This window comes from Theobroma cacao, chromosome 2 (genome assembly GCF_000208745.1).
Source record: "Theobroma cacao cultivar B97-61/B2 chromosome 2, Criollo_cocoa_genome_V2, whole genome shotgun sequence".
Taxonomy (NCBI): domain Eukaryota; kingdom Viridiplantae; phylum Streptophyta; class Magnoliopsida; order Malvales; family Malvaceae; genus Theobroma; species Theobroma cacao.
The window spans coordinates 37,672,588-37,698,573 of NC_030851.1; the positions used below are offsets into that span (position 1 = coordinate 37,672,588).

A 25,986-nucleotide genomic window follows, 5' to 3' on the forward strand; every position below is an offset into this window, starting at 1 on the left:
GGTAATCTTTGAATAGTTGACTATATAAATTCAAATGAAAAATATTTTTGTCGTAGAAAAGAAATCTCAAAACTATTCAACGTTGTACTGGTACCTTGTAGAATAGAAAAGTCCAATAATAAGTAAATGATGGAAGATTCCTTTTAATGACACAGGGCTGAGTGTTGGTTGACAGCTTATTAAACTCGGTGGAATAGCAAAATGGAGAATGCGTTAGAGTTAGAGAGATATAGACTAGTCCTTTGCTCTAATGCTTGCCAACTTGTTAACTCATTAGCCCTTAATGTGCCACTTTGCAAACATACAGAGAGGAATCTGTTGATTTGTAACCTCCTGAATATGATATATATTGTCAATCTACCTTTTCTACATACCCTTGTCTCAGCCCTGCACTTGAGAGAGAGAGATGGAGAAAGAGACTTACAGAGACTGCCAAAGAAACCATGCATGCTATCTTGGCGGCTATGCAATTGATGGTTGCAGTGAGTTCATTCCCAGTAACAACAAGGAAAGCCACTGCAAAGCCTGTGGTTGCCATAGAAACTACCATCGGAAAGTCCCTTTTATATATTCAAAAGAATCCCCTGAAATTGGCCACCGTTCTGGTAAGTCTTTTTGGAGCCTAAGAGAGGCAAAGAGAATCGCCAGGCAGCACCGTGTTCTTCCAGCCCCATCTCCCCAGGTACTGGTGCGGAAGCAGCAGAACTCCAATCGCAAGTTCAAGCAGAGGAAATCGAAGTTCACCGGGGGACAGAGAGAAGCTATGAGAGCATTAGCGGAGACCTTAGGCTGGACCATGAGGAACAAAGGTCGTCAAACGGAGATCAACAGGTTTTGTGGAAGAATTGGAGTTAGCAGGCTTCATTTCAAGACCTGGCTCAATAACAACAAGAAGCTTTACTTCAAAGGCACTGCGTCTATGTCTGGAGCTAACAGTTCCTCTTCCAAGGCTGTTTAGACTTCATAGTTCGTATGTTCTCCTGTTCTTAGAATAACAATGAGGTCAAGACCCTCGAAACGTGTAATTGTTAATCGATGTTGTTTATTTTTCTCCCCTGGTGCAACAATGAATTGCCCTTTTCAGTGATATATCCTTCAAATTCAGTATGTATGTATGTCTACATTTGATTCGAAACTCATCAAGGATTCATATGGATACATTTGCTTGAGCATAAAAATCAGTGTTCTTAAAATATCTTAGATGAGGCCAAAATTATATAATTAGCAAACAATTTTCAAGGGAACTAATGATTAAATCAAGAGGGATGAAGAGGCGAATTTCAAGAACTTGGGTAGAAATGAGACTAAAAGTTCCCTCAAATGTCATAGAGGGATCTCCACCGGCCCAGCCCCTAGCCTTCCAGTGTTAAAGGTTTTAAGAGCCCAAAACTTTTTTCTGCAGTAAAGCTTAATGGGCCAAAGATATAACTTGGTTTCAAAATGTATCTGTTTCCTTGGTGGGGCTTTGTGTCAGTAAAAGTTCTTTTTGTTAAACACAGGTCAGCTTTGTTGTTGGGGTTTGTTTAAAACTAAAGGAATGCTGAAATAACATATAATCTAAACAAATTCCAGCCCTTTGTTACCCTTCTGTAGGACACATTGAATCCCCCTTTTTTTTTCTGCGACTTCTCACATGTATTCCGATATGAAGAGTCACTATAGAGAAAGTCACTGTTTTAGATTACTATTAGCAGGTGCAAACAAACACGGCCCTCCTGGCCTTCAAAGGTGACATTTGCCTCTTAGCTACAGGAATCTTTCAGCGGTGACATTCGATACTACTTTGTCTGAGGATATCCCATTTTCTGATGCACTAGAAGTGGCGAGTACAGAGCATACTCTATGGAGATGATCTGTTCTTAGAGAAGAAGAGAGACAAGCTCAGAGAGACATGGAAGAAAACACATAACACACTGGATTTATTTAGCTGAAGGCAAACTAAATATAATGATGTGTTTCCAAACAAGGTAATGTAGGTTGAAAAAGAAAGAGGAATAGTTTGTACATAAAAAGGCAAGAAGAAGGTACAGGTACACTATATGTAAGCTATGAGTAATGTGTTTGTATAATTAGGAAAAGGCATTGCATGTACATTATTACAACGTACAAGGTAATTGATTACATTGAAATGAACAACGGCTAGCTAGCTTCAAGAGTAAAAGCATCAAAAGACAGGCCGCTATCTCGTGCTTTTCGCTTTCTGTCTCTCAATAGATTTTTCCTCATTTTTATACTCTCTTTTGAAGCTTTTCTGCTCTACAACAGGGGTACCATGCCATAACATCACAGCTCATGCATGTCTCATCTGCATAACCCAAGAAGAAAAAGCAGAAAAGTCGGAAATTGTTAAGGATTTTCAACCGAACTACAGCTGCTGGTTCTTGAAAGCAATAAAGGACGACAAAAAATGCTCTCTCAATTCATGTACACGGAGAGAGAGAGAGAGAGACCAAGCAATTTGGCAGTAATAAAGAAAGAAAAAGGCTAAAATTAAAGTATGGTAACAAAATCAGGAGAGGAAAAATATATATGGTGGGGGAATCTTTCTTCGTCTTTCACTATACAGGTGATCCCACACCGCTGTCTTTCTCTACCCCCTGCTTCTCCTCCTTTTCATGCTCGCTTTCCCTTTTTTTCCTCTCTCTTCCCTACGGTTTCTTCTTTTTAGTTTTTCTACCATCTTTTCTCTTTCCTTCTGTTTCCCTCTCTCTCTCTCTCTGTCTTTCACAGATACAAAGTAAGATTTTCTCTGCACCTGGCATGAGCTTAAGAGCATATTTCTCTACGGAATTTTCATGTGGGGATGTTTTTGTAAGTTCCTTCATCTCTCTCTCTCTCAGGATTTCTCAAATTGGGGAATTTGCCTCATATTTACTATACAAGTTTGGTTCTCAATATGTTAGCAGATAGCCTGCCTTATGATATTGCTACATTATGCTTACATAATTCAGTTCATATTTGGTGTCAGGATAGGGAAGAAAGTGAAGTTTCAGTAATAGATGAGAGCAGGGAGCCCAGACACAAGGGTGGTATGGACTTACACCATCATGCAATCGAGTTCGACATCGAGTTCTGGCCTGTTGAACATCCTATGGAGCCGCAGGATGAAGATCGGCCTGTAAAATGCCCAATGCCAGCTTCTTCCTCCATCAATGTACGTTACAATGTTCATTTTTTTTGCTGCGGAATTTCATGCATGTTTGTTTCCATCTTGCAACAAAGTGGTGCAATATAGCTAGCATTTCTTTGATTGAAATAATTCATTTACCAGAAGAAGTTTAAATTTAGCCTACTTTTTTGACCGTTTCCTGGTTTTACAGTGTGATTTGACAAGCTCAATTTTCTTTTTTTTTTTTGAAAAAATCAAAACCACATCAAAGATTGAACCTTGAATAGCATTGAACTAGTTTCTTCATTGCTAGATTCTTAGTCCTGGAAGAAGAACTCTGTCCTCATTAAAAACAAAAACATGGGAAACAGGGGTAAAGAATTGTGTTGCCAAATGAAAATTACCCAAGTGATAAATTAGTGCCATCTGACAAAATTTCCTATAGCCATTCTTCTTGCAAATAGCAAGAGCAGACCCACTTCACAAGTAGATATCTAACTCAAGAGGCATTCATCCCTGTGTCAATTTAATTTCTGCTAACTAGGTATTGAAGTAGTACTGTAAAGGTAGGAAGTGTTTAGGGACCTTTTTCTGTCGGAAGGCTAAAGTAGTAGCGTTATAGTGGTTGGAAGTGGAATTTCTGGGTAACCCAACTTGTGAATCGTCACTGTTAAATACAAAGATTCAATTCAGGGGGTGGTTCCAAGCATATCTCATTAGGAAGGGGTATATATTAACTTGCAACAACAATTATTTTTCTGACGTGTAAAAAATATACTACGTTTTTTCAAGGATGGAATAGGCAATGAAGAAAGGCTTGCAGCAGAGAGCTCGCGGAAGAGATCAGAAGTAACAGAAAAGGTGAAGAAAGGAACTCCGGTGGGTACAGAGCCAGCAGTAAGAGCTGTGCGTAAAAGGCATCACACTCTCACCCGCGACGACCACGTCATAAAGCCGCTTGTCAGAATGCCTCCTCTTCCTCCACTCCCAACCCAGAATCTTACCATTTTCCAAATGCTTCAGGAATTCGACAAGTTTAACTCTTGAGAAGGGTTTAATGCAAACAAAAGATAACACAAATTTTCCCATCCTTTTCAACTCTGCAATGTTTAGTTTCAAATGCATTTGAAGAGATGCAGGAGAACGAAAATCCTAGAGGCAGCCCAGGCTTCATAACTACATAGACTAGCATTTTGAGATACATGCTCTGTATATTATTTACTATATCCAACTGTTTTTATGAGGAGCAACTGTGACTTGTTGGAGGACCAAATTCTATTCACAAGCAGATGCTTCCATCTTCACTTCCCTCATTCTTATTCAGACATTTCAATTTCCAGAAATTCACATTTTCTGGATTTCTACTTCAAAACCCCAATATTTAAAGGCCAAAGCAATATCAAGGTCGCAGCCAGCCATACTCAATTCTGCAAAGAGATGGACAATTGAATCATTCTTTGCAAAGCAAGAGGTTTTCATTCTTTACATAATGTTTCCCCTAATCCTTTAAAAAGAATTATAGAGCTAGCAACCCAATTAGCCAATAGATGGCTCAGCAAAGGCCAAATAACAAACAGAATCCTGGCCAATAAACAACCAAACAAGCAGAAAGAAATCAAAGAAAGGTTCCTCGTTCTCAACACAGCATTAGGTCGGGGGGACCAGCTTTGTACTAAAATCATCCCTCTGAGTCTGACCAGTTTCATCTGCTGAAAACATGCGCTAACTACTACATGGCAGTCCACTGTAATCTTAAATGAGATTTCTTCCATCTTTTTATTGTATTTTATTGCTATTGCTCAACTTTTCCTTTTGTCAAAATCTCTTTATATTTGGGGCAATCGTGCTTCACTGCACTAATTGCTTTTATCTTTGATATATGTTTGCTCTCATTCTTGTAATCTTTTCAGCAATATCGATCCATAGATCCATAATTTTATTGTTCTTAAACATGAACTCCTTTAACTTTAATGAAAGTGATTTCATGCACATTTAAAGTATGAATCATTTTCAACCAAAGCGCATGTCACCATGCAGCATGTGGGGACATGCCCCAATTTGGCACTGATGAATCACAACTCTTTCCTTCTAACCAGTTACAGTCTAAGACAAAAAGCACTCCCACTACATAAAAAAGAGCCAAAAGAACTATAGCATTCAACGTTACCAGTCAATAAAAAAAATGCCATACAACAGAAAGAGATAGAGAGAGAAATGTAGTTTTCACCTAAGGGTCAGGGAGAGTGATGAATTTGTCCTAAATGTCAGGTAGAGGCGTAAGCTGTAAGCATTTATCCTTCTCTCCTAATTCTGAGATAAAAACAGTGGGTAGTTTACCTCTCAAATACTATCAGGAAACAGGGTTGACAGAAAGCTGGGATTTGATCCTTCGTGCACGCGCTTTGAGGTACGTGAACAAAAAGTAACTCTTGAATGAACTTTATTCTACAAGTGAAATAAAAAGGGCAACAGCCATGCCAAATGTTAGTGAGATTAATTGCACTATGGTACTTTTCAATGTTGAGTTGCTATTGCTATTCATTTCTGCAAGCACTCCACCAACAGCAATGTATATAAATCCACCAGCTGTAAACCCCTGCAAGAAAGGAAATAACAAAAAATCTAAACTTGAGACCATGACCGAAAAAATAACATCTGACATGCTTGACACATGATCTATTACCTCAATCAAAGATGACTGTCCAGGATCTTGTCCCAAAAGCAAAGCCTACAGGAAAAGCAATATGTTTTTAACTACTTTGCCTATCATTTGAAGTAATCATTGCACTAGTTGCAAAGAATACTGACCACACCAGTTCCTGCTAGTGCCACCAGCGCTGAAAGAAAGTTAAAGAACAGCGCTTTTGAAACACTGAAACCAGATCTCACCAATATACCAAAATCACCTACCTGCACAGGAGAAAAAACCAAGCCATGGAATCAAAATAATAAATGTGGTTATCCAAAAGTCAAATTCAGAGCCTGCCATTTAAGAGTGAAAGTCCATATCGTGCTCCCATTGTTTCATGTTAGAGGAGTTGTAATTGTTCAGTCATAAACACAGGATGATTTTTGTGTGTGTGTGGTGTGTGTGTGTATGTGTCTGTTTGTGTTTGTGCATGTGCCGGGGGTAGTTTGGAGGGTTAATAAAGAAGGCAATACAGTTCTCTTCTCACTCGAGAAACAAGAGTGCCTTCTCAGATAGGTTGCCAACTTGCCTTTTATGGAAGTCACAGGGAGCAATCAAATCAATCTCATATTGCTCTATGATTTCACATTGAACCTGGTCCATACAAACAAATAGAACGAACTCAATTTTTTTTTTTTTTTTTTGTTTAAGGGATAAACAGAAGCCCTGTCAGAAGTCCACTCACTAAGGGGGTAGGATTAATGATTGGGGCCAAGCTCCAGGTTCAAATGATCTCAATGTCTCTTTCCATGGGTTTTTTTCCATTTAAATAACTCCCACAAGTTCACGTCATTCCCTCAGCCTTCAGCCTTGGATGAATTTCTTAAATCTCACCATAGATTACATCTACATGACCCCTCTGAATTCAAAAGTTGCCAAGATGTTGGGTGGATTAACGCCTGAGCCTTGCAATGCTACATGACATTATGTCAAGAAATCCCCAAGTCCTAGAGTAACGAGGGTAGGCATGTAAAAGACTGTACTTGGCTAATCCTCGATGCTCTCAAACCACCATGGCATGTCAATCAATGGCGCCATGCCAAAGTAAAGCAAAACATTCAATTATGAGTATTATCATGCTTGCTAGAAGATATAGAATATCCATGGTCCATTAATATTAAACAAAATCAGCACATAGAAACAATTGGGGTGCAGCATTACATGAATAATGCAAAATCACATTGTATCTTCAACCAAATCATGATTTTGACACATTGTATCTTCAACCTTTCTTCTTTCCATTTTCCATCATTACATGCATATTAACAAAAATCAATTTTGTATTTCAAAATTTAAGGACATCTTTAGAAAGGCATGAATTGTGCTCATCAAGTCATAGAAACAAACCTCTTGGGGAAGTTCATGTGCAAGCAAAAATAGAGTTCTGGACCACCCACCAACTGATCCATAAAGCAAAAAAGCACTTCCTAGAGCCATTCCATCAGTAAAATTGTGCTGCAACAGTAGTACATAATGTCTAATTAAATAAAAATTTCCTTTCAATCTAGTATTTCAAGTAAATCAAGCTGACAATAACTGTTGTTCAAGGACATAAACATATCTCAAGAATACAAACACAGAAAATATACTTACAACACCATCAGAGAAAAGATTGAGATAGCCAAACACCAGGTTTGATGGTGATTGAGAAGTTTCCTTCTGTACCAAGGTTTTAACGCTATTTGCACAGCCATCTGCAGGATCTATATCTGATTTATCATCACTAGGACCAGGAGAAGTCTTTCTCTGTGGGATACAATAATGTCAGATGACGTTTAATATTTATTTAAAGATTTCAGTTCAAACTACATCTCAATGTTGTCATTAGAACTCTTTAAGTGTTCTACATCTCATTGTTGTCATTTTCTTCACATTCAAGCTTCCCTTTCACAAAATAAATTTAGGATTTTAACTCCAAATGGCAATTTATTTTTACTAGAAAAGTAACAAATGTTCAATTCAAGACAAACAAACAAGAGACAGATATTTTATCAGTCAATGGGACATATGCTCATAACTGGTTGACACATTTTTCCCAAAACATATCTACCCTCCATGCAGTGCAATTCAGTTCTAATTCCAGAATTAGTAATAATGCCAAAGCCAGCAATTAGAAATATAGCCAGTCTCAGTTGTATGTATCTATTGTAGGACAGACCTCTCCTCATGTAAAAGTTTGAACCCTGCTCAAACTAACTACAAATTTAATCCATTTAAAAACCATGAGCAACAGCCAGATTAAGAATTAATTTTGGTCTGACTACCTCTAATGCTGTAGATACCAAACCCTACCTTTCGAATTTCATGCTGAGTTGTATTATCTCCATTCAAAGGGTCATCTGATCTGTCATCTAGTGATTGTGAATGGTTTTGATGAACATCATCATCATTTTTCAATTTTTTATTGCTCTTGTGATGATGGTGGTGATGACCATGGCTAGCCTCTTCAGAGTTTTCTTCAACATATCTTACCACCTTTTCCACAAGAAGAAACATTACTATCCCAGCTGTGACATAAGAAAGAAACACTACCATGACAATACCATCCAAAATAAGATCAAGAAAACAACAGAAAAGAGAAGAGATAACCTTGTATGAAGCATGTGTATCAAAATACAAGTATATCCCTAAAGTATTATAGCATCATTTCTTCTACAGCAAACAAATGCCTCTTCCTTTTATTTTTTTTCTGGAGTTACAGATTCTACTAGAAATTATGCAATGCAAAACTTCTAAGATTTCAAATGACAGGTAGTTAACATCAACTCTAGCTCAAAGGAAAGCCAAAACGCATTCTCCCCAACAAATCCAGCTATAGAACAAAATTTTCTCTTAGCCTTACATTATATGGATTAGTTGACTTCAAGAAAAACCTCCATCATCATGACAAATAAGATCCATCAATTATGCAGGTCACCAAATCCCCAGAGTTTTTCACCTTTGTTTATTTGTTTTCCTTTTTTGGTATTTCATTTTGAAAAATCTATAATCTCAGGCATTAGACTCCCATCCATTCCTTGACTGCAACCAAGCAGCATCAATGTTCTTAAAGTATACCTATTAACACTTGTATAAAGCAATCAAAATTCTCAAAACAACGTGCTTAACTCATTGAGGCTTAATAGTAACTAAGCACTCATTGTAATAACAAAATCTTATGTTCAAATTGAGGCAGCCATCTTCCCCAAATTTTTTCTTGGTTTATAGAAAATAAAACCAAAGCATGTATGGCACAATGTCTATGTTTTTGTGTGTCAATGAAGACCATTCAACTTCAGGAGAAGCAAATGATTGATAATGTTTCTCTCTCTCTTTTTTTTTTTTTTACTTTAGAGTATGATTCATGATCAAGACTAACTTCATACCCACAGCTCAATCTAGGCCCCACAAACATTCTAGATCACTACAGCTCCAGAGATGCTTTCTCCTTTGATATTATCCTAAATTTAGTATTTCATTACTCTGTAAACTTTATTTACTTAGCTGCTTTATATTACTAGAAGAAAAAAATATATCTACACTATATATAAAAGGAAGCCCCGTTGCTTCCACACTTGGCCAGGTGGAGGCTTCAAGAGCGGGTTGTGAAGCTTGAATATATGCTATATATAAAAGGAAGCCCCACGTGGAGACTTCAGGAGGGGGTTGTGCAGCTTGAACAAGGCTTCCAACAGGACTCCCAAATTTTGCCATGTGGACCCTAGAGGAGGGGAGTTGTGATGTGTTTGGCGGGTGGGCCGCATCCTGACGGGTATAAGCTGGGCTAACCACATGGGCGGGGGTTTTGAATGCTCCCTCGGGTTGGCTTCAATCCTGGTAAATTATTAAAAGCAACAGTATAGAACAGAAGCATCACAAGTACACAACCACCCAAGAAGTAAAATTTTTGGGTTTCTTCATTATTTATTAATTTTAAAAACAAATAATTCCTTAATATGCCATTCTAATGGAAAGATTAGGACAATAACTGACATGTCAACCAAGCAAAAGATAAAGAACTTCCTACAAAGAGCAAGAAAAGAATAGAACACATCAGCAAAAGAATTATAAAACCAAATCTGTGAAAAAATTTTAATATTGTTCTTTTGAATTGCCTTGGATTTAATTAAATAAATGGAAATGTCTGTGTTAAGGTGTACAAAGACTAAGAATCAAGAATGAATTATGAGATAAAGCAGAACAATGAAAAAATTATAAGCAATTAATCCTATCCTAATTTTTTTTAATTGAAGTAGACTAAAATGTTAGGTTATAGGTACATGATGAACCCACTTTGATTTTGGCATGAAAGGTACATAATCATCAGTTATATTTTCAAGAGAATGTGAAGGCCATGAATCCAATGGTGCCAAGGGTTTGGGGAAGGTTTTGGTTTCCCAAGTAAATTAGAAGAAATAAAAAGTGCCTACTTTTTTTGGGGGGAGATGGAGGGAAAGATTATGGGCTCAACACAGTGCATGGCTATACCTTGTATTTTGTAACAGGGTGTCATAAAAACTCAACCAAATCCAGCCTCAATGAGAGGTGAAACAGGACTATTTTTTGTAAAGCTCAGCCAAAGCCTTATGTTGCATACAAATGATCATGATATTCGTCTACATTTTCACATCACACCTCTAACGATTTGTATATGTGATTTCAACTACAGCAGTTTGCACCGTTACATACCCACTAAAAATTATTAAAATAAAAAAAATTATAAAAGCAACAATTAAAACAAGTCTGCTACTAACCGTGTGCAACACACGTGTTTACCTCTAGTACACTTAACCGCAATCTCTACCTTCATTGTAACAAACGAGTTACAAGCTGTTCTTTTATAAAAAATATGTGGACAAGTTTGATACCATATGCTGCTTCAGAGCAGGAGATATCAACCCATAAAGTAAATAATATACAAAATAAAAAAATAATTATGAGAAGAGTAACACTAAGAAACAAGCTTCATTTATCACTGCTAAGTGCCACTCAACTGCAGTAAAGATCTACAAACTTCACAGGACAGCAGGTGATTTAAGATTTCAAATTGTCCAAGAAAAAAAAAATCTAAAACAAGAGATATCAATCCATAAAGTAAATAATAAACAAAATAAAAAAAATAATCATTAGAAAAGTCACACTAAGAAACAAGCTTCATTTATCACTGCTAAGTGCCCACTCAACTGCATTAAAGATCTACAAACTTCACAAGAAAGTAGGTGACTTAAGATGTCAAATTGCCCAAGAAAAAAAAAATCTAAAACCAAGAAAAGTTCTCTAAGCAACACCCTACAATTTAAAATTCCAATTATTTATTGTCATATAATAAAATATTATAAAGTTAAAAAGAAGAAATGGACAGCAAACTACAACCTGAACTATGTAATTCAGGGCATCTCCAGCAAATCAAGCCAATTTGGAGAAAGATCACATGAAATATAATAAGTCATCTAACCTAAAATAGTGATTGGTGATAGAATCAGCTTGACCATTTCCTGCATGCTTATTTATACAACAACCAGGTAGACCTTAGGAGTACTGCTTCATAACTCATCTAACATCAAGGAGCAGCATCTCTGGCATTGCACTTCTCAATTGATTCTTAAATGAATTGCTGAAAACAAGAAGGAAAATCTATTTCCTACAGTGCATATTCCATAAGGTTCACAAGCAAAGACAATATGCTAGACCTCACACTCATCACATTTACTAAAGTCACTCTCCTACTAAAACACACATCTTCTACCAATCATAATTTCGTTTCACCATAGCAACGGACGTTAAAGGGAGTTCCCTTCAGCAATTATACAAGTCTAACTGATTGAGAAAACATGGACATATTAGTTAATCTATCATATGATATGCATTTTAAATTTTTGATATTGATGACTGTACTGAGAAATTTGTTACATCACTGCAGATATAAAGAAAAAAATAAGACCAGCCTCCTACTATGTTTCCATATATATATATATATATATATATGCATACATACATATGTGTGTGTGTGTGTGCATACATACATGTGTGTGTGTGTGTGTGTACATACATACATACGTGCTTATATGTCTATAGTTGATAACTGAGTACAAAACACTTGTCTAATATTCTACTACTTACCAAGTATGGACAAACCCACAGAAAGATCTTTTAAAGAGTGTCCATGCATATGATCAGGCCCAGAATGAGAATGATGAGCATCATCCACATGGTCATCATGTGAGTGGGAGTGCTCACCACCTGCAAGACAGCTCATCAGATAATGACTTAACTAACAGCACAATTCAACAAGCAAAGCATTGTACAGATTGCCCCAACACAGATTCTGACAACTTGTATGACATTTAGAATTTAAGATTTGACCTTTTTTTGATAAATTAATTAAATCAATAAGCAGATATAAAAACAAAAGAGAGCCTCACAATGATGCTTTGATTACCAGTCTCTCCAGATTAATGTATTTTCTAAAAGCACATCATGATGTTCATGACAAAATGCGAGCTGATGCATCGCTAATATGACTAGATTAGATACAATAATTTCCTTGGAAGCCTCAGACTATCTTTAATGTTACATCAATAAAGAAGACACTTCAGTCCCATACAAGTATCTACTTAAGCTACTCAGGAGTTACTGCTCCAGTTTTAATTACTGCTTTAGACTTTTGTTAGTTTGGGGGATTAAAGTAATTTAAATTTGTTGAGACATACTAAAGTCATGGTCCATTGGAACTTGTACAGGGGAAGTCATACTATGAAGCCATCAATCTTTGATTACTTTACATTTGTTCTTTTTTTCTTTTTCTTTTTCCACTCACAAATGCTAAAAATCGCTTAGTATAAAATGGTCAAAATATTTGTCAACCTCTAAATCACACAGGACATATATTGCTTCCTTAATGCCCAAGTTAGCCTGGATGTTCAATAGCAGCCCCATAATTGAACCCCAAAAACGAGCTCATGCCTTGAAGATGCAATTAATACTGTTATGTGGCCACCCTTGTCTGGACACACTCTACCATGTAAAAAATGTATGTGTGGGATAAACCTCTCACTGATTGCCAAGGAAATTGAAGTCTGTGGGTTATACTGATCCCAGAACTAAAAAAAAAACGATGCATTAAAGCCGCAAGTATACCACGAAAATTATGACTTGTAGCCAAGTTAAACAATTATAAACTGATACATCCTCAAAATCATACCAAAAGCATGTGGCAACTGATGAAGAAAAGCATCTCCCAACATAGCTCCTGCCTGTAATGTCAAGGTAAAATGAAATGTAGAAAGCCGTTTGAGAAATAAAGAGAGAGAGGCGTGCTTTGAATAATCAGATGTGGATATTACTCATTCCAAAACTATGGCAAAATTTAAAGCGAGAAATTAGACAAGGAACATTATTCAATATACTAAAATCTGGTGGTTAGGTTTAACTATCCATGAAAAGCCATATTTCAAATTATCCATGTTGTAAAACAGAGAACCTCAGTTACAAATTTAAAAGTATAGTTACTGACTGTAAGCAAGGGGTAACTGCCTCAAAAGTCATTGAAAGAAAATCATTCCGAACTTAAATCTGCAAGAGGTTGGAGGGACTAAAGCTAGGATTCAGAAAAGAATGCCTTTGGACCAGCAGGGACTCATCACCAGAAGTCTTGAACAAATGCAAACCACGGAAAACAAAAACCTCCAGCAGAAGCAAATGCTGGCATATTTTGGGATCATGTCCTTGTAATCTCTCAAATGTGAGAACAAATGAACTACTTGTGCATAAGAAATTGACTAATAACGGCTCTATAAAGAGGAAACAAAGGCCACGAAAGGAATATCAAACTATGTACTGTCATTCTAGAAAGTAAAAGAAAGAAAAACATAATCATCACCACCAAGTTGAAAGTCTCGAGTTCTAACCTTTGAAGTGTCCCCATAGGGACAAAAAGCTTTTACCTGTAAGCATGGAGATCTAGCTCTTTTTGCAATTAGTTCTTATTTTTTATTGATAAGTTTCCTTAGTCGTATTGCACAAAATAAGTTCCTTTGTACCTTTTCTTAAATATGCAATACCCCTCACTTGACTTTGAGCACTAAATAATTTGCTTTATGTGAGGCTAGATATATAGGGCCCACTCTAAGCATGTCACTTAATTCTCAGTCACTCCCTCAGGAATAGGAAGTCCAATGTGCCAAGAATGTAACTTTAATCAATCACTGCCTAAAAAAGCACACATTCACATGCTATTACTGTCTTTTTCTTCTTATTTGTTCCCTTCTTCAGTTCTTCTTATCCTGTTTAATTTCAGTCACTACCTTCACAATAGCAGACAAAAATAATGCACTCTTCTAAATTTATTAAGACATAAGGATTTCATTGTCATTAAAAGAATTACTGAGACCATTTTTTTTAATGATCATTCTTTCTTTGTGAACTAAAAACCCACTTTTTAGTTCACTAAAACTAAGAATGATAATTGCCGATATGAAACTTTTTGTTTTCAATGTAAAAGCAAACAGAATGGAATAACTATTTTAATTAGCATTTTTTTATTAAATTGTTGAGAACAAATCATTCCTTTCTGAGAAACAATATAAAACCTCTGTAATTCACACAAAATAACAATAATCCTTCAATCTCAAAGGTTTTATTTCTAATATAATCACATAAAGAATATATACCCTTATTAGTATCCCTTATTAATAGAAAAAAGGTTCTTTAAAGAAAAGGTATGATGATCAAGAAGTTGATAAGGATGATGAAGAGGTTCAGGAGGATAATGATTGGAAAGAGGAGGAAGCCAACAATTAGGTTCCAAAACACCCTCAAAAAAATTTAATGCGGTCAAAGGCAGAAGGCAGTGGGACCCTTCAATCAACCAAGGCACAAGGATCTAAAAAGGTAGTCACTTGAGTGAAGCACAAATTACAGATATTTGCATCTAATAAACTTAAAAACATAGAGTTAGCTAAGGCCTATTCCTACCCTCAAAAAAGATTAGGAGAAAGGGAGACTGTATTCAGTCTCTACAGTATACTGAACAAAGATATGCAGCTGGATTGCAAAAAGGAAACATCAGCAGCTAATTTGAATCCTAAATTGTGCAATTCCAACAATCTTATGATGGTCATGGCAGAAAAGGAGAACTTAACATAATTGTTCAGTATTGCAGATCAGCAAAGACATTTTCCTAAATAATATGAAATAAGAGGCTGACGAAGCAGAAAGTCCAAAATTATTCAATCTCATAGTTAACATTGAGAACTATCAGTGATCAAAACAAGGGATAAGTGGCAAGAATTGATAATATAAAAGTAGGACATATCATGAAAATGCAGGATACAAATCATACAAGCACCTAACAGATGCCAACAAGCTGAACATTATAAATTAAGAAGGAATGAAGATTTATAAAACATACTTGACAATAAACAGAAGTAACAACATAAAGGAAACAATCAATAGTAGCAATAAATATTAAAAATAAGGCTGCATATGATTCAAGCACTCAACAGATGTTATCCGGACAAAAATTACAATTCAGAGTCATATGTGAAATAAAAAATTGGAAGAATCTAACCCCAAATAATGCCAATGAATCAACAACTGCCTTGGATGGTTTTCCTTGTACTGCAATAGCATAATAAATTTAAGCTCCATATATCAGGATTACTATCTTAACACAAAAGGCAACACTTCAGCAGAAAGCTAAAGTGAAGACCAAATAAGTAAATAATTATGCTTTAAGAATTAACTTACTAAATATCACAGGTAAAATAATCAGGCAAATAAGGGAAGCCAAGCTTACTAAGAGTGAGCATCCCAGTGCACGTAACCAAAGACCTGTCAAAAACATAGAAGTCTGAATAGGGCCCAAACATCCTATCAGAATCGCATCAGTTATATGAAATAGACACATTTTGGATGCTCAACAACAAAAATGCAAAGATTAATAAGAGCAGAATATAGGGATTTAGCAGTGTCCAGCAGAGTGGAGAAATTCCAACATGACAAGCAAATATGGTAGGGAAAAAAACCCAAGAGCATCATGTCAATATCAGCATTAAACTCAATGGATGCTAACCAAAGAATTTCTGAACTATCAACTTAGAGAGAGTTTTTGGAGCAATATTTAACTAAGTCTATCAGTCTAGTATGAAAATGAAGTTTCTGGAATCAGTACTTGATATTTATGCAACTTCTTCTCCAATTAATTGGCCAGCTCACATAACAAAAGCATCAGAGTATGGAGCAAGAGTCCATTTACTAAACCTACTTACTTAGGCTAACATTGATGAAAATATATGTACTGCTATATTGTAGCATTAGATTATCACACTGTTGCCAACTTTGAGGCAACTACAACTTACCAAGAAGACCAATGACAAGGTGGCATTTCATTCAACATTTTCTGGAAAACAGTATACATACTTTGCCTCTTGGACAAATGGCTACATGAGAAGTGTTAGAAGCTTATATGTGATTAAACCCAACATGCCAAGATGGTGTCTGGCACTATAAGTATGCAGGACACACATCCTTTGGCAGCTGTCATGCAGTGGATACCCTGAAACAACATCCATAGCAACTAATTGATACAACATCTCGAAGCAAAATGTGGGCTCACAACCAGCTACAGACCAGATCTTCATCATTGATTCCCTTGCTACAAGTTGAAACAACAGCTGAAAACAATACAATTGGCCCCAAAGATCTATTTTAAAAGGGACAATTCTGCCCACCTCAAGTAAAAATCACACTCACATTTTGATTAAACTAATATCCTGATCCCAATACTCTCTCAACTAATTTAAAACCCTACAACAGTGATCCTTGTCCTTCCCACTCAATCATGCATAGAACAAACTAATTTTATGCATTGAAAATAATTAAATATCTACTCCTGAAGATGCGTATACAAAGTCTCCTGATTTCAAAATATCATCTCTAGATTAGTGAAATGATTCCTAGGATGCAAAAGTTATCAGCGGATAACTCTAAAATGACATCTATAAACCAAAATGCGCACCTTTACTCTTCATCTACTCATAAGATGAGAATGTGAGCTATTGGATTGTGCTAAATAAATCAGCTCAAGTGTCAAGTGCATAATCAAGCCATTCAAGTCAATAAAATGAACTGCTCAACTTAAGACAAAAGCTTTTCCCTCAGAACTTAAGTCAAACTTCATCAAGTTTCATATTTAGACTCGAACTCAACTTGAGAAGACCCTGAACATACTACAGAACCGACTTAACTCAACTCAGTTACTATCGAAGTAAAAATCAAGCTTGAGTTCAAGTAAAAAAGATCAACTACTACATAAAAATTGTTTTAAAAAAAGTGATAACAACTCAGTTACAATTAGATTGATAGAGAAAAAGTAATTTCGTTTCTATTTGATGTTCACTTTCTCGAGAAACAAACACGGAAAAAATGAAAGAAAATGTAACAGCAAAAGTCATTTGAAATTTACCAAAACCGGAGAGGACTTGATGATCGTGATCATCTCGGTAGGGCCCAAATCCGTACAATTTCATGTCTTCCTCCTCAGCCAACTCCTCCGGCAACATCACCATCATCTTCTTCTTCTTCTTCTCCTCCACCACATGGTGGTGCTGATGATGGTCATGATCATGGTGATGGTGGTGGTCATGCCCATGCCCATGCCCATGCCCATGATCACAATGATGATGATGCCCATGGTCCCCGTTAGCCGGCGACATACCGGATCCACTCGCGAAACACAGATCCAAACTCACCAAAACCAAAAGCACCGCTAAAAAGATCCATGTTTTGGCAACCAACATTATTCTTCTGTTCTCTTTCAAAAATTGTCCTTTCTTTTTCGGGCTTCTATAGAAACGGGAGAAAGATTACGGAGAATTGTAAGCGAAAGGCAGTGCTTGGATAGGGGTAGATAAGAAACAGTACGAATGTACAAGAGTAAGACTAGGAGTGAGAAGGGCGCTTGCAGGTGCCTTCAATGGTGATGAAACAAACAATGACTAAGAAAATTACGATTACTGCCACTATGATGCCGAAGGTAACCACATCCATTCTTGTACCACAAAGACTAGCTGTCTATTTTAATAATAATAATTTGATATTCCTTTTTGGTAAAATTTCTGGGGTAAACCAAACTAAACGTACTTTTCTGACAAAAGAAAATGGAATTTAATTAGGTTTACCACAGATTGATGAAGAGAAGAAAAGGGCAAGAGGACTTGGCACTTGCCTGCCTCCATCTGTGTCTGTGCTACTGCTAGTGCCAGTGCTAGGATTTGGAATTGGTAACAGATTAATGTTTTTTCTTGGTTTAATGCAATTATTATTGGTAGGACTATGACCTTTTATTGTCCCCATAAGAAATAATTTCAGTTGTTACTCCTGTTCGGTGGACCACCGTTTCTTGCATGCAAATGCAATTCCACCCATATATCTTTCACCGCTCTTATCCTTGTTTTTACTGTTGTTCTCATTATTTTTTCTTCAAAATAATGTATAGTTGCACAAAATCATATATCATACCATAACTTACATGCCTTGCCTGCGTAATGTTATATTTAAAATTTTATTTTGTTTATGTGTATTAATTATGCTTGAAAGTTAATATAAATAAATATATTTACCTGTAAAAATAATTTTGGAAGGTTAATTGACCATTTTAATAAATTAAAAGTAATTAAAGTCATTTTATAGAGGTCTAATCTGCTTCAACCACAAGGCTGATTGGTATTTTAAGGAATGCTAGAGTTGCTGCTGACCTGTAGTAAAAGGGTAGGCGTACAGGGCTTCTACTGAGACCCCACATACTACCATTCGATAGTTACTATTCATGCTACCAAGGCATTGAAAATAAGGAAGACATCCGTGAAGATGAAGAAAATGATATTCTCTTGACCCTGGAAACAAAGGCAGCTCCACAAATGGAAGCGTCTGGTGGACAACAGTAAACTACTAAATATACAAGGAGAGTGAACCTAGTTTAATCGAATAGTTTGGAGCAAGAGTTTTATCCTCAGGCATACTTCAGCCTGTGGTTTATAATGCTAAACACTGAACTTTGGCTAGGTTTTTCTTCTTTTATTTTTGGGTTAAAGAACACATTTTTTAAATTAAATCATATAGTAATTAGTATTATAGCCAAGGGCATCCAGGGTGGATGGCAACAAGATTGGATGTTTATGGATGATGTGTTGCAATACAATAAAGGGATATATGGGAGACTGTTATTGGAGCACTGCCTTTATAATTGTGTATTAAATTAACTCTTGGAAAATGAATAAAAAAAGACTACAAGAAATAATAAACCAGTAACAACTGACAAAGAAAGAAATAATTTCAACAAGCTTAGTGAAGACAGATACATGGAGACAGCTGGTAACATGGGAAAAGCTCAAGAAACAAGCAAATTTGACTTCTGAAATGCCACTTCACCAATAAAGTCAGGGTGCAACCACTTCTTGTATCATCATCAACAGTGCAATAACTTAAGTCCATTACTCCATTAGTCTTCTCCAACCCATACATGAAAGAGAAGCAGCCATGCAGTAAGGACTGAAACTAATGCATGCATTGCTAATAGTTCAAAAAGCAGCTGGAGAAAAGCATTCCACAGAATTGGTACCGGCGTGTATAAATTTCCAGGATGGCAAAACCAATTATTGGCGTCACATAAAGCATCACAGAGATCCTACAATATGCATTTCCAAAGATACCAAACTTCCTACACTAAAATGATAATGGTCACACTGGAATACTTATATACATACACATGAAACACGAGCAAAATCCAGGAAAGAAAAGGTCAGCACTACTATAACACTCTCCATTTTAGTTTTCCCCCTATCTCAACAGACAAAAAAGTTAATGACAACTTTCAGACTACTTATCTATGAGTGTTGCCCTCAAAGCAAACAACATCCACACGCACATCCTCAAATGTCAGTCACCTGTAGAAGTCCTCCTACCAATTCACAATCATACACTAGTGTACAATCCCTTTCATATTCACAAGGTTCCGCTGCTTTAATTGAGTGTACAGTTGTTGGAACTATAAATGGTAGCCTCTTCCTACACAAAAAAAAAAAAAAAGACCATGATCAACTTTGCACTTAATCATTGAGCCAAAAATTTAAAAACACACACACACACATTATTAAAGTCAATATAACTGAAGGGTCATGAAGATTTCGGTTCAAACCAGAGACTGAAAACTTAATGCAAGTACATCGCATCATTCATGTGGGTGTGAGAACAAAATATCTTTCAGCATATTCATATGCATGCACTAGTGTGTCTAAGAGAGTGAATAGCACATATCCAACCCCCACCCCTCAACCCCCCTCTCTACTTCCAAATACCTAAGAGGCCCATCAGATCCACGTTAAAGTAAAAGGATGGGGCTATATGCCGGGCATTAGTATCATCTAATTTCCATCTCCAGATCCACAGCAAGGGAGGAATTGATGCTAATAATAAAACAGCATAAACAGAAGAGATACATGGTAGGAAAAACATACCGGTTCTGGATTCTAAATTTAACTATGAGGTGGAGAGCCTAGCTCAGAACCACATACTGACGTGTATGTAGATACTGTATCTTCCTTTGATATGGCGACAAAGTTTAGAGGTGCCGTAGACAACCTTCTCATTTCCTTGAAGTAGCCATTTTGACGCCCTGAGTAAGATCGTGGTGTAAGTAGCTCTGGAGTTCCTCCACCAACTGAGTTCCGACGAGGTGTAGGAGTCATCGATCCGTTACCATTTGCTCGATATCCATTTGGCTTTCTGAAGCTGTTACTTTTCCTAGGACTAGGTTTTGACCCATACATGGCTTCTCTCTCTGTAAGGAGCAGATCTTGAATCTTCTTTTGGTCCTGTGAAATGGAAGATAGAAAATGTTAATGTACCATTCGTAGATATAGATGCACAACATTCAATATGGACTAATTGGAAATGCCAGTCATCGGATTAAATGTTACACTAAATAAGTATAAAAGAGAAGAGAGAAGAAAAGAAAAAAGAGAAAAGAGACCAAGGCTAAGTTTCATAAACCCTCATAGTATAGTAGTATTTCACAAGCAAAAGCATATCAAATTACCCTGAATCTCTTCTTTTCCTCTTCTCTCTGTTTTCTAGTGAGTTTGTAATCCTCCAATATCGACACTAGTCGTACCTACATATCATGTTTAAAAACAAGCTTATTCAAAAACAATTCCAAATGAACATGATACACACGCCTGTTCATGCGCATTTAAACAAGTTCACAAAAACTTAAGCTGCAAAGGAACTACTAACCCCATCATACAGAAACAACATCTTTTTTTCTTCTTCCCAAGCTAGTGTTCTGTTGATAAGATTATCCACCATTGCTGCAAAAAGGTTATCTTATCAGCTCCAACAGTACCACCGCATCCATCAGAAAGAGGACTGTTAAGGAGAGTAAATACCTGGAATTTTGCTTATAGTTATTCGAGCTTTTTCTGCACGTTTAAGGTTAATGTGTGCACCTCTCCCAGCATTGTACCTGTTCTGATCCTGAAATTCAAAAAGAAGATTTAACAAGTGATGCTCTAACAATTTATAACGACAAATTGAATTAGAAAAACTGGTCAATGAGCTTTTATTTAGTTTGACTTCTGGAATAGTCTACAAGCTATGTTGAAGAGAGTCTTGATAGATTGCACATGCAAGATACACACAAACACCCCACACAAAGAAGGGCCCACTACGCCCTCTCGCTACTTATTCCAGCTTACTTGATTGTAGTCTTCAAGCCAATTTTCTTCTTCACATGCAGAAAGCCATCGGTCTATCCTATCCATTATTTCTTTCCGGCTTAGAACTTCATCTTTAGCTTTAGTTATCTGTGCTTCAATGTTCGCTAAAAGTTCAGAAGGGTCTACTAGACCTGGACAACAACAGCAACATACATCACTATCTACATCAGCAGCAAGTAGATTCAAAAAAAAATTGTCTGAATGCAGAACATTATTGCGAGGAAACAAGAAAGCGATACCAGAATCAATCAATGCATTAGACTTCTCAGCAGCTGTACTTGCATCAGGTTCAATATGAGTCATTCTGCAAATCTCCTCCAATTCTGATCTCCTTTTCATGACAAGTTCTTTCATTCTGCTAGCTTTCAGTTTGGTGAGTTTCTCCACTTCAGCTGATGCCTGTCAGAAAAGCAAAAAAAAATTGAGCACCTACTTTTCAGTTATTAACAAAAAGCAGATATGTTATGTGGTGATACCTGTGCAATCATCTCGGTTGAAAGAACACCTGGTTCAGTAACTTCAGCTTCTGATAATTTAAGAACAGAAGTGGCCCTTGAAAAAACATTCTTCTCTGCTTGGGGTGAATCCATCAAGTTCCAGAGTTCAAATAGTGCAGCAACAATATCCCTCAGCTGCATTTTAAAAACAGGGTTTCACTTCAAATTTTACAAGAAAACCTAATTGAAAGCTAGGGAAGTTTATTGACTACCTTCTGGATTCGTATTCTTCTTTCGGTTTTCAGTTTGTTAATAGTCTGCTCTAGACCTTCAAATGTTCCATTGCTAATATTTGTTGATTGTTCCTGGTTCGCCTTTTGCAAGCTAGGATGCACATCGCTTACAGTCTGGGAAAAATCCAAACCTAGTACCCCACAAAGCAGATGCACCTCATTTACATATTCCAAAACCTTACGGAGGCGATCAGACTGCAAATAACAGAATATCATAAAAATCTTGAATAAGTTATAAAAAAATCTATTGAAATCCATTCAGAGAATTAAATATGCCTGTAATTTGTTCAGGTATAGAAATCACTCAATGCTAAATATAAATCGATGTAAAAAAAGGGCAAAGATGTCAATTCAGAAAAGCAAAAACTGTAGTTAAAGTAATCAGATAGGTGTTTTTTTTTTTTTGGCAACAGCAATAGCAATATATTTAAAATAAGTCTTCTGAAAAATTGTAGAATTAAAAGAGCTTCCTGACTTCCTTGACAACTGTATTGAAATTCACAGTTAACATAATTATCAAAACTTTCTTAAATTGCTAAAAGTAAAATTACCAATTATCCAAGCAGATTATCTAAAACATGCAGAAAAACCAATCATCAATATCCAGAGCGCAAGCATCCAGGAACTTCACATGACATTTCATAATGTAAAATCCATACCTTATCCTTCTGAAGAGTTTGAAGATGCGTCTGAAACTCAGTAAGCCTTCTCAATGACAAGTCTTGGTCTTCCAGTGTTAAAGAGTTAATATCATTGGGATAGTTGTAACCAGATATTTCTCCACTGATTTTTTCAATTTGAGTCTTTATATCTGCAAATTGCTTTATTCTTTCTTCTCTCTTCATCCTGAGATCCTCAAGCAGTGGACTAACAGATGCGAGTTTTTCTTTTAATGATGCCATTTTCTTCTCTGTCTGAATCCATGTGTAATAAAATAAAAAAATTAGCATGTCATATCGCATAAGAAAATGTATGAAATGAGATGTGATATCTTCAATGATCCAATGCCAGGGAATTCTTTTTACCGGTGAATGAACATTGAGGTCGCCTAGAGCAGCCATAAGTGTTGCAACCTCAGCTTCCTTGGCGGCAACAGATTGATGTAATCGAGCCTTCGCATTGGCAGCTTCCTCAACCTTCCGGCAGTAGACTTCTAAGCATTCCCTCTCCAATTCCAATAGCATACGGTCTTTATCAGCTTCGCTCTCACCAATGTCACTCCATATTTGCTGCTCAGTACAAAAGGAAAAAACGTTAAAGAGTTGAAATGTACATTAAATTCTCTTTCAGGATTAAGACTCAGAAGCTTGCCAGCTTGCACATAAATTAGCTTACAAGAAAATTAATGTAAAAGAACGTAAAGAGAGAAAACAGAGGTCAAAAATTAATCCCAATCATGCTCAAAATGATCCACCATCCATAAAAGTTACAAAACGGACAAAAAATCAAACAGGACAGTGTAATAACAAACCTTTCAAAACTAAAAGGGTGAAATAATATTTATGTATGTGTATATCTGTATGCACTGGAAAAGCTAATTTAATTTATAAATTCCACCAAGTTATTCTACGGAAAGCCTCATTGTTACCCTCCACTATCCGGCTTACCAAAAACAAAAGAAGAGAGCTAATGATATTTTCCAAACCCATGAACACTGAAATACAGACATAAAAAGCAGAGAAAAATGCCGAAGAGACAGTAATAATCTAACCTTCTAGAAATAAAAGGAGTGGAACAAAAAATTCAACCTAGAGGTGATAGAACGATAAATTTTTCATTAAATTAAAAGAGTCAGACAACCCCTGAAAGAAACCATTTGAAAAATCATTAAAATCCTTGCTATACAAAAATCATGACCAGTCTACAGAAAAAGAAAACAATTAAAAAAAACACTTCAGTAAACAGATCACTGGCACAGGAACGCCCTTTAAACTTAAAGCAGAAGAATAAAACTATTTTTCTCTTCAGACACTCAAAAAGACCTAAAGAGACCTTGAATTCATTGCTCTACTAGACCCATTATGATGTATGAGTTAAATAAAGAGAAAACAATAAATGCTTTTATCTTTTAACAAAGACATAAACTTTGTCAAACACCCATCATTGTGAAAAAGGCCAATTTCCAAACAAGAAATAAGGAACAAGAAAACCCATTTCCCTCCTTTCTTCCCCAAAGACCAGCCTTTGCATGGAACAAGAAACTCAAAACACCAAAAAAGGGGAAAAAAAGAAGATGAAGAAGAAGAAGAAATATAGATAAGAGAAAGGCAAAGAGGACCTGAAGTTCTCTGAGCAATGCATTCCAGCTAGTGCTTGTACGAACACTGGTGGCTAAAGGACTCCCAAGAACACTGGTGGCTAAAGGACTCCCAATGGCCAACATTTCCACAGATCTCTCTCTCCAATTATGCCACACCGAAATTTAAAGTGACCCCAAGAGAAAAACAAAGACTCTTTAGTTACTTCCCAGAAGCAAAGTTCAAGAGAGAACCTCCCCAACAAAAAAAAAAAGAACTCAAAAGAAAGAAAAAGAAGGAAAGTGAGAGGGAAATGAGTAGATATCAAAAGTCAAAAGAGACATTGCATTGAAACAAACAACCTCAGCCTTCCTTCAGATCTGAAACACTTCAAATGCAAAACACCCAACAAACTCTTGAAATTTTTTCCAATAAAAAAAATGCAAAACAATGAAAACACCCACCAAAAAGGATCTGTAGACAGAAGATAGTTAAAGGTAAAGTTTTTTCTCTTTTGGGTGTTCTTTTTTTTTTCAAAATTTTTTGGAGAAGACAAGGGAAAACAGAGACAGTAATGATTGCTAATAAAGAAAAGGAATTAAGCTTTAAAAGGCACCAAAAAACTGAGATAAAAAATGGGTTTTGCTTAACATCACTAGGGTTTGGCTTAAATGCTCCCAATGTAGTAGGTTAAAAGAGATTATCACAGCAGAAGAAGAAGAAGAAGAAGAGGACGAAGAAGAATAAAAAGTTCTTTTCTTTTCTTTTTCTTCTTGGGTTTTGGGTACTGAAACTAAGTAAACTCTCTGAGTTGCGAAAAAAAAGTACACTGTACTAAAATCCAACCTTTTTTATTTTACAAACATTAAATAAGGTAATTATATTACAGTATTTTGTTTGGAAATTGAAAAAGAAAGCAACCGACGGATGATCCATACTTACCCACTCTCCGATATAGAGCGTGCATGACACGTCCCAATAAGGAGTGGATTTGGTATTTAAAGGCGATATGAGGTGTGGAGTTATGAGGCAGGCTCGCCTATACTCTTTGAATGACTACCGACTCCAGATAGCTGTTATGATGTGGAGGTTTGACATGCAAAGACAATACGATATTAATTCATTGAAATAATAATAATAATAATAATTTCGTTACATTAATTTGGATTTCGTACTTTAATTATCAGCTAAAAATACTACATGCTTGTATCAGTAGCCTGCTTTCAGCTTGGTTGGTAGAAGTAGGTTTTCTCTTTGAAGGCAAGAAAGAGGAATGGAATGGAAATATTCCATGGTAATGTGATCAAGCTACTCAAACTCAAAAGCAAAGTTTTAAATGAGGCATTTGCCCATTTGGAAGAATCTGTTTGTGGTTGTGACTGTGTACTTTGCTTGGTACTTTGATACAGGTAGGTTTACCTTGCTTTATGGCCTGCATGTATTTTTTGGGATATTTTAGCATTAATGTC

The 25,986-nt window shown here is 36.3% G+C and overlaps 4 protein-coding genes across 7 annotated transcripts; 2 read left to right on the plus strand and 2 right to left on the minus strand.

Moving 5' to 3' along the window:
* LOC18609986 (zinc-finger homeodomain protein 14) lies at window positions 284-1,128 on the plus strand. The gene has a single exon (XM_007045378.2). It carries the CDS (start codon window positions 407-409, stop codon window positions 956-958), a length of 552 nt encoding a protein of 183 aa, XP_007045440.2. The 5' UTR covers window positions 284-406; the 3' UTR covers window positions 959-1,128.
* Window positions 2,400-4,422, plus strand: LOC18609987. Its single transcript, XM_007045379.2, has 4 exons — window positions 2,400-2,566; window positions 2,731-2,811; window positions 2,969-3,154; window positions 3,902-4,422. Exons 1-4 carry the CDS (start codon window positions 2,498-2,500, stop codon window positions 4,154-4,156), a joined length of 591 nt encoding a protein of 196 aa, XP_007045441.2. The 5' UTR covers window positions 2,400-2,497; the 3' UTR covers window positions 4,157-4,422.
* Window positions 5,178-18,049, minus strand: LOC18609988 (IAA-alanine resistance protein 1). Of its 3 annotated transcripts, XM_018115607.1 has the most exons (11): window positions 17,242-17,872; window positions 15,525-15,608; window positions 15,346-15,395; window positions 12,979-13,030; window positions 11,898-12,017; window positions 8,091-8,305; window positions 7,392-7,544; window positions 7,146-7,253; window positions 5,918-6,019; window positions 5,793-5,837; window positions 5,178-5,705 (listed from the first exon to the last, which is right to left on the minus strand). In XM_018115607.1, the coding sequence occupies exons 1-11, from the start codon at window positions 17,573-17,575 to the stop codon at window positions 5,550-5,552; spliced, it is 1,419 nt and encodes a 472-aa protein (XP_017971096.1). In that variant the 5' UTR covers window positions 17,576-17,872; the 3' UTR covers window positions 5,178-5,549. The 3 variants fall into 3 exon arrangements, 2 of the variants coding, with proteins under 2 accessions (XP_017971096.1, XP_017971097.1); XR_001926679.1 differs by lacking the exons at window positions 5,178-5,705; window positions 5,793-5,837; window positions 5,918-6,019 and adding exons at window positions 6,328-6,392; window positions 6,484-6,712 and having other exon boundaries at window positions 17,242-18,049; XM_018115608.1 differs by lacking the exons at window positions 5,178-5,705; window positions 5,793-5,837; window positions 5,918-6,019 and adding an exon at window positions 6,328-6,712 and having other exon boundaries at window positions 17,242-18,049.
* On the minus strand, window positions 19,095-25,346 carry LOC18609990 (65-kDa microtubule-associated protein 6). 2 transcript variants are annotated; one of them, XM_007045386.2, is made up of 12 exons: window positions 24,559-25,345; window positions 23,306-23,509; window positions 22,940-23,194; window positions 22,260-22,475; window positions 22,027-22,182; window positions 21,790-21,949; window positions 21,530-21,681; window positions 21,221-21,308; window positions 21,069-21,142; window positions 20,872-20,946; window positions 20,291-20,647; window positions 19,095-19,841 (listed from the first exon to the last, which is right to left on the minus strand). In XM_007045386.2, exons 1-11 carry the CDS (start codon window positions 24,661-24,663, stop codon window positions 20,309-20,311), a joined length of 1,824 nt encoding a protein of 607 aa, XP_007045448.2. In that variant the 5' UTR covers window positions 24,664-25,345; the 3' UTR covers window positions 19,095-19,841; window positions 20,291-20,308. The 2 variants fall into 2 exon arrangements, with proteins under 2 accessions (XP_007045448.2, XP_007045450.2); XM_007045388.2 differs by lacking the exon at window positions 20,872-20,946 and having other exon boundaries at window positions 24,559-25,346.